The sequence below is a fragment of the Oryzias latipes genome, chromosome 21, assembly GCF_002234675.1.
Source record: "Oryzias latipes chromosome 21, ASM223467v1".
NCBI lineage: Eukaryota > Metazoa > Chordata > Actinopteri > Beloniformes > Adrianichthyidae > Oryzias > Oryzias latipes.
The window spans coordinates 2,451,084-2,459,276 of NC_019879.2; the positions used below are offsets into that span (position 1 = coordinate 2,451,084).

The 8,193-nt window shown below is 37.8% G+C and overlaps 1 protein-coding gene across 5 annotated transcripts; it reads right to left on the reverse strand.

Annotated features, from left to right (window-relative positions):
* Positions 1-303: 303 nt before the first annotated feature.
* LOC110015455 (sarcoplasmic reticulum histidine-rich calcium-binding protein-like) lies at positions 304-7,923 on the reverse strand. 5 transcript variants are annotated; one of them, XM_023951107.1, is made up of 12 exons: positions 7,626-7,923; positions 5,103-5,172; positions 4,545-4,631; positions 4,376-4,474; positions 4,198-4,305; positions 4,023-4,127; positions 3,848-3,952; positions 3,664-3,777; positions 3,480-3,593; positions 3,296-3,409; positions 3,160-3,225; positions 304-613 (listed from the first exon to the last, which is right to left on the reverse strand). In XM_023951107.1, exons 1-12 carry the CDS (start codon positions 7,701-7,703, stop codon positions 393-395), a joined length of 1,281 nt encoding a protein of 426 aa, XP_023806875.1. In that variant the 5' UTR covers positions 7,704-7,923; the 3' UTR covers positions 304-392. The 5 variants fall into 5 exon arrangements, with proteins under 5 accessions (XP_023806875.1, XP_023806876.1, XP_023806878.1 ...); XM_023951108.1 differs by lacking the exon at positions 4,376-4,474; XM_023951110.1 differs by lacking the exon at positions 4,198-4,305.
* Positions 7,924-8,193: the final 270 nt, after the last annotated feature.

An 8,193-nucleotide genomic window follows, 5' to 3' on the forward strand; every position in this document is an offset into this window, starting at 1 on the left:
GAAAAATATAAATCTTTTAGAAAAACAGAAATCCTTCAGAAAAACAGAAATCTTTTAGAAAAATTGAAATCTTTAAAAAAAACTGAAGTCTTTTAGAAAGGCTTAAACTTTTGGGAAAAATATAAAACCTTTAGAAAAACAGAAATCTTTTAGAAAAATATAAATCTTTTAGAAAAACAGAAATCTTTTAGAAAGACTTAAATCTTTTGGAAAAATATAAAACCTTTAGAAAAACAGAAATCTTTTAGAAAAATATAAATCTTTTAGAAAAACAGAAATCTTTTAACAAAAAATAAATCCAGAAACATAAATATATTGCACTTAAAAATAATAGAAATTGTGCATAAAATTAAGTAACATTAAATTAAAAGAGCAAAACAGGATAAATAATCCTAAATCATATTTTTCTTTTTCACTTTAATGATTTCATTGTAGACGAAGTATCTTATATCTTTCCATGACCTGTTTTTTAGTTCAGGAGACTCCTCGATGCAAATGCTGCAGTCAGTTTTTCCTGGTACCCTTCTAAGTCCAATAAAGCCGGCCATCTTTTGTGTGACTGCAGTTCTCTCTTCTTGGCTCCATGGCTTCTTAATGATTGCTCTTGGCAATTCTACAAATAAAAAAGAAAGCAAAAGAATTGAAGAAAAAATCTTGCAAAGTTTGTAAACAAATTTATAGTTTGAAAAGTCACATGTTCTATTTTTCTCAAATCTCTGTTATTCTCAAAGTAGCTTGGGTAAATACATGACTACAGTAGGTGACCAAATATGTTCATAACATTTTCTTCAAAAACTAAAAATAAAACACAACCAATGCTTGAGTCTTAGCCCAACCTTCTGCAGATTTCATCTTCTTTTCTGTAAAAAGCCAGACTCAGACATTTATTTTACTTAAGCTTCCTCTTTCTTTGCATCTCCTTGTTTCCTTGTCAAGGTTCTTGTCTTCTCCACGTTCCACTTCTTCCTGACCTTTATTCTTATCTGAATACAGTTAAACCCCTGTCTGTAAGGACTTAGAGCTCTGCTTTCTCTCCGGGCACCGGTGGGAATCATCGCCGCTTTACTAACGCACTAGATCTTCGAGCCCCCCCAGCACACAGTCCCCAATGTCACTCAACTGACCGTCGTTGACAATTACCTATGCCTGAATTGTTATACCCGACGTTTGATCTTGGAAATTCCAATCCTTGTGTTTGACTTCTGCCTGCCTGACGCTGACTTAGCTTCATGGATTTATAGCTGTGCTTGACTGTTGTAAAAACTTCCAGGTAATAATCCCTTTGGATTCAGCGGACTGCCTGCCTGTTTGTAACACTGTCTACGGTGGTAGTTATGCTCCTGGACTTCTCGCATTAGGTGAAAAATCTGTAAAGTAGTGACATTATATAGAAAACATTTTTTAAAAATACTCTTAAAATACCTTCACCACATGCTTTGAGCACATTTAAACACACATTTAGAATAAGGTGTGATCGCAGCCTGGCTAAGCAGCTCTCCCTTTCTTCAGAAATAGAAGCTTTTCGGGCAGGCAGCACACCACAATGCATTGTTCCACCGCATATTTGCGTTTCAGTGTTCGCAGTTTCACGTATTAGCAAGTTCACAAAAAATATCAGACCATTTAAGACGCTTGTGTGAGACTGTTGTGTCCAAGGAAGGTACCGAGGGAATTTCTGTGGAATGGGGACGGAGATGAGGAGCACTCCGGCCCTCCGGCTTCCCCTCTGACTGCTAAAAAATACTTAATAGCGAGCACCAACTAGTTCCAATGGTTCCTAAGTCACTATAGCCGAAGTTTGTGACCCTGCATGGTGAAATGGCATCAGCTGACTCAGAAGCGGCCAGAAAATATTCTGATAGCTGAGGAAGAAAATCATGGAGAATAATTATCATCTGGATGAATAAATGGTGGATGAACCCTCTTCTGGAGGAAGCCACGCTCAGAAACACGCTGCTGTCAGACTGACGCGCCATGGCCAACGCTTAAATCTGCAGGACCTCTCGCACTTAACTGATGAAAGAGGAAACACGGCTCCTGGTTTTAAGGCACAGAATGACAGAGAGACAGTCCTAATGTGTGTTATAAATTACACTACGGTCTATTTCTGTGAATAAAATAAAAAAACTCTTTATGTTCAGCAATATTCCAATGTTCTTTAATGAATGTTTCACAAAGCATTAAACATGTTTCAGAAGGTTTCTTGATGTGGAAGGATCGGTGACGGGCATTCTTCGGCCGCAGCAGGGGGTGGGGTTGGGGGGTGGTTCTCCGTATTCACGGGTGTGTCTGGTCCCTATGGTCCCTAACCCCAGCGAATATGGGGGGAATACTGGAAATAATTAAAGATCAGTACAGTATTCCCTCCATATTCATGGGAGTAAGGGACTGGAGACACCCAAGAATCCACAGAATCTGCAAATACAGGAAACCACCCCAACCCACTGCGGAAGATTGTCCGTCACCGATCCTTACTCATCAAAAATAGACTGTACCGTACTGTACTTTATAACGCACATTAGGAGTGTCAATCTGTCTCTCTGTGCCTTAATACCAGGAGTATGTTCTTCCTCCTTCATTAGTTAAGTGAGAGCTCTGCATCTCTTCGCCGCGAGGGTGTTCCACGTCCCGCTGTGCCACGGAGGAGAAGTGCTTTACTTCACGTGGGTGTGATCTGATGCACAGAAGTTTACATTCAAATGTATATAATAAATTTTTGTTTTAGCGTGACTTTTTAAAGTTATAAAACCAATGTTGTTATGCATTTTACATTTTAATGTAAAACACTAAAATTTGAGAATTCATTTCCATTCATTTTCTATACCCTTTATTCCCTTTCGGGGTCACAGGGCTGCCGGAGCCCATCCCGGCCACTTGGGCGAAAGCAGGGGATGCCCTGGACAGGTCGCCAGTCTGTTGCAGGATTTGAAAATACTTTAATTTAAACTTTAAATGTACATTTTTAGATGAAATGTTCTCTTAAACTTGTCCTTTTCACAGCAATTAGAAATATGTTTATATAGACATACTGGAACTCATCTTTTGTAACCTGACCCTGCCTCTGTTTGCCTGCCAGCTGCCCGATCGTTGCCTTGATTTTTGCCCACCCGTGTCTCTCCTCCGAAGATCTTTTTTAAGAGTTAAGATCTCCAATCTTACCTCTTTTCTTTGAAATCAACTTTTTTTTCTTTTGTCCACCATAGCTTGAGACCTGCCCGCCTCCATCTGAGAGAGATGTAATTAATACAGGTCTTAAACTACAGTTAATAACTGAGGTTTTCAAAGCTTAACACACCATCATCATCATCAACGTCGTCATCATCATCGCCACCACGATGTTTCGGTGCTTCCATTTTGGTGTCTCCTTTTTTCTTTCGTCCACCAGAGCTTGAGGCCTGCCCGTCTCCATCTAAGAGAGATGTAATTAATACAGGTCTTACTCTACAGTTAATAACTGAGGTTTTCAAAGCTTAACGCACCATCATCGTCATCAACGTCGTCATCATCATCGCCACCACGATATTTCGGTGCTTCCATTATGGTGTCTCCTTTCTTCTTTCGTCCACCAGAGCTTGAGGCCTGCCCGTCTCCATCTAAGAGAGATGTAATTAATACAGGTCTTACACTACAGTTAATAACTGAGGTTTTCAAGGCTTAACGCACCACCATCGTCATCAACGTCGTCATCATCATCGCCACCACGATGTATCGGTGCTTCCATTATGGTGTCTCCTTTCTTCTTTCGTCCACCAGAGCTTAAGGCCTGCCCGTCTCCATCTAAGAGAGATGTAATTAATACAGGTCTTAAACTACAGTTAATAACTGAGGTTTTCAAAGCTTAACGCACCATCATCGTCAACGTCGTCATCGTCACCATGATGTTTCGGTGCTTCCATTTTGGTGTCTCCTTTTTTCTTTTGTCCACCAGAGCTTGAGACCTGCCCGTCTCCATCTAAGAGAGATGTAATTAATACAGGTCTTAAACTACAGTTAATAACTGAGGTTTTCAAAGCTTAACGCACCATCATCGTCATCATCGTCATCGCCACCATGATGTTTCGGTGCTTCCATTTTGGTGTCTCCTTTTTTCTTTTGTCCACCAGAGCTTGAGACCTGCCCGTCTCCATCTAAGAGAGATGTAATTAATACAGGTCTTAAACTACAGTTAATAACTGAGGTTTTCAAAGCTTAACGCACCATCATCGTCAACGTTATCATCATCGCCTACACTCTGTTTCGGTGTGTCCCTTTTGGTGTCTCCTTTTTTCTTTCTTCCACCAGAGCTTGAGGCCTGCTCGTCTCCATCTAAGAGAGATGTAATTAATACAGGTCTTACACTACAGTTAATAACTGAGGTTTTACAAGCTTAATGTACCATCATCGCCATCATCATCCCCATCATCATCGCCACCATGATGTTTGAGTGCATCCTTTTTCTTTTTTTCACCAGAGCTTGAGGCTTGCCTGTTTCCATCTAAGAGAGATGTAATTAATACAGGTCTTACACTACAGTTAATAACTGAGGTTTTACAAGCTTAATGCACCATCATCGCCATAATCATCGCCACCATGATGTTTGAGTTCATCCTTTTTCTTTTTTTCACCAGAGCTTGAGGCTTGCCTGTTTCCATCTGAGAGAGATGTAATTAATACGTTAATACATTATGACCTGATGAGATATAAATCTTGTTTTAGTTCAAATCTTTGTAATATTTTAAAGGCCTAAACCATGCAAAATCTATTTTTAGAGCATTTGTGTTTTAAAATGTTAATTCCTCACTATAAAAAAAAACCCAAAATGGTATTTTGATCCATTCACACATTCCCGAGTATTCCTCTAAAAACCTGAACTCTGACAATCAGCCCCTCCTAACCCACGTAAATAAGCGCGTTCTAGCGAACTGACATAGACCAGTGAGAACAGCCCCTTCTAGGCAGAATCTTCGCTGCCAGCACCCCCCCTTTGTAGTCTAACACAGACCCACTTTTAGGCCCTTTAATGCTGCTGTATCATTACATGATGACCAGTGGTTATCTGCATCAAATCTACAGAAGGAAGTAAATGTAAAAAGCAAACAAAAAAATCCAAACATCAGTCTTACCTGATGACATGCATTCTTCAGCTGCTGTATGGCATTCAGTTCGATCAAGATCTGCCATAGCAGCCTCCAACTGCAGGACAGAGAAAAAAAAGGCTAAATCAAATTGTTATTGGCAGCCTGAATTAATATAGGCTGCAAATAAAAAAATACACTTAAACCATGAACTTCATGAAGTGATGAACTTCTTTCAGTTCACCACTCTACTCCCCTCCTGAGGTTTATATTTGGTATATTTAACACATGAAAACAAAGTCAATAGCAGTACATAAAGGTGGACCTGTGGGCCATATGAATTCAGAGGATATCAAAGCTTCATTAGGTTGACAACTAAACAAATAACATAAAAATGTACATACACAAAAAATATTTTTCATCTGCTAAAAAACTGCTGCAAATTCAGTAAAACTAATATAAAATAAAGTGACATCAGGTAAAATTAAAGCCATAAGCGGCGTTGTATGGCCCGCAGATGCAACCCGCCTTCCGCGCCCAACTCTTCGCACCACTGCTGCCCTCACCGCCCTCACTTGCCACATTTGATCAAGTCTAGTCAAAACTGCTTACTCTAATTATTCTAACTATGCTATCTATGCTAATGTAGCTAAAAGTGCTAGCGTAGCTAAAAGTGCTAGCGTAGCAATCAGCGTCATCAACTCTCTCAGAAAAACACATTGCTCAAAATGCTAATGATGCTAAGTATGCTAGCTATGCTATTTTGGCTAAAGTGCTAGCATTATGATCAGCATCAACTCTCTCAGAAAAATATATTACCTAAAATGCTCTTTATGCTAACAAGTCTGATGTGGCTACAAGTGCTAGCATAGCGATCGCTATACGTCATAAGATGGTAAAAAACCCACTTTTTTCAAAATGACTGCTTATCTGTTGATTCTATCTCCATAGCAACCATTTTGTGTTTTGGTCGCCTCGGGATGATGAACAGATCGACGTTAGTTTCAGACGAATCGGTAAAAGTAAACTTTTTGTTGTCCTTAGCAACAGTGGTTTTGTGCTAGACACGCCCAGATTCCTTATATGTCCATACCCAGTGTTTTTCAATGTATTCAGTTTCAGGCATGAATGCATGCATTCAAATTTTCACAGTATTCCATTGAGCAACATAAGAGTTATAAAAGTGCGCCACTTTGCTAGCTCACCACGTGCACGCCGTTCAAAAACTACAACTTCTAATTCCAACAGCATGCCATTGAAAAGGTTTCAAGATGATCGATGAAAATTCCAACGACAAGTTTATGTTTGAATCCGGTGGTAAAGGTGTTTTTTATGGAAAATTCAAGATGGCGACCTTTTCCAGGGGTCAAAGGTTGACGAAACTCCAGAGGTGATTGTAGACTTACGCTAGGGAGTTGCGAGTCAAATTTCCTAAAAAAAACAATCACTTGAAAATAAGTTAATTTTTCCATATTGTGTAAAACGCAAAAATCTCAAAATGGCAGATTTTGGCACAAAATGGCCGCCAAATCATAGGTCATGTCGCCATCAAATAATTAGGCCTATTTGAAATAAAGATATAAATTAACATTCATTGTACATAAATTATGGGAGTCAAATCTACAACAGCTAAACCATGGGTCTGAAAAATCTAAAAAAAATTATTAAATATATAAAAATGAATGAATTTTCAATGTTCACAGTAATTAAACTATCAGAATATAATATTTTTCAATAGAATATATATCAATTTTGATATATTTTAATCTGACAGGAGCACATTCAAGTTCCTTTAAAAATAAAATTGTGTCAAAAAATATCCTACAGCAGTCCATTTATTGGCAGTTGTTATAATGCATTTCTCCCAATTAAGAACTTTTCTTCTAAACAGAAACTGCTGGTTCAACATACGATAAGAGTGTGTTCTTTAAACCTAATCTAAATATAAACAGTTTTGATAATAGATTTAATCATCGTTAATCATCTGACCTGTGCATTTTAGAAAATTGATAAAACCCATAAGGCCTCTTAATTTAGTGTCATGTCAGGTGTGGTTAAAAACAGATTTATTAAACTATTAAGAGATAACCAAAATAACTCTAATATGGTAACAACATGTAACTTACAAACCTATTATTTATGCTCAATAAGAAACATATTAGGCTACTTAGAAGCTCCATGTAAAAGCTCCTGCTGAAATAAATCAAATAGAACAACTTAAATTCATGACTAAAACTCAAGAAAGATGATTGAGCACCCCCCCCCCCTTCTCCCATGCACCTGGCTCTTAGCTGTTGCCGTGCAGACTTACTTCTCCTCCCCCACTGGATGAGCTTGTTTGAGCATTTTTGTGAGTTATAAAACTCTCAGTGGGAGAATAAAAAACAAAATAAAGATTCTTAGCTTAAAGAGTCAAATTTTTAACATAAATGAGCTGTTTAAAAGATTTAATAATCTGCATGCCCTGGTTTTCAATCATAGCTTGTTGGGTTTCACTTAAAAATAAAATATAAATTGACAAAAACAAACTATTTAAAAATACAAAAAACATTAAATAAATTGTTTTCTTACCTGTGCCTTTTCATGCCTTATTTCACACTCTCCATGCTGAGTCTGCAACTTCTTGATCCCCTTTTGAAAACGCTCCATCTTGTCACAAAGCAGCTCCCTGCAGGTGTGGACTTTTGCCCTCACTGCTCTCTGGCAAAGCGCTGTGATTGGCTGATTCTGATGGGCCCATTAATTGAGCGGTGGAGGAGGGGTGACACCCTGCTACTTCATGAAGCCTAAAACTCCTCACTGAGTTTCCAGATATTGTTGGCCGTTTTTTCTTTTCAAATTAAATAGATAGATCAGAGGTGCTCACACTTTTTTGGGGTGTGAGCTATATATATATATATATATATATATATATATATATATATATATATATATATATATATATATATATATTTATATATTTATTTATTTATTTTCAGAATAAAATACTGTTTAATACATGTAGTAGCTTTTTTGACATGTGAGCTCATATATATATAGACATATCTATATATATATGTCTATATATATATATATATATATATATATATCAATATATATATATACAGTATATCCGCGTTTTTCGCGGGGGTTATGTTTC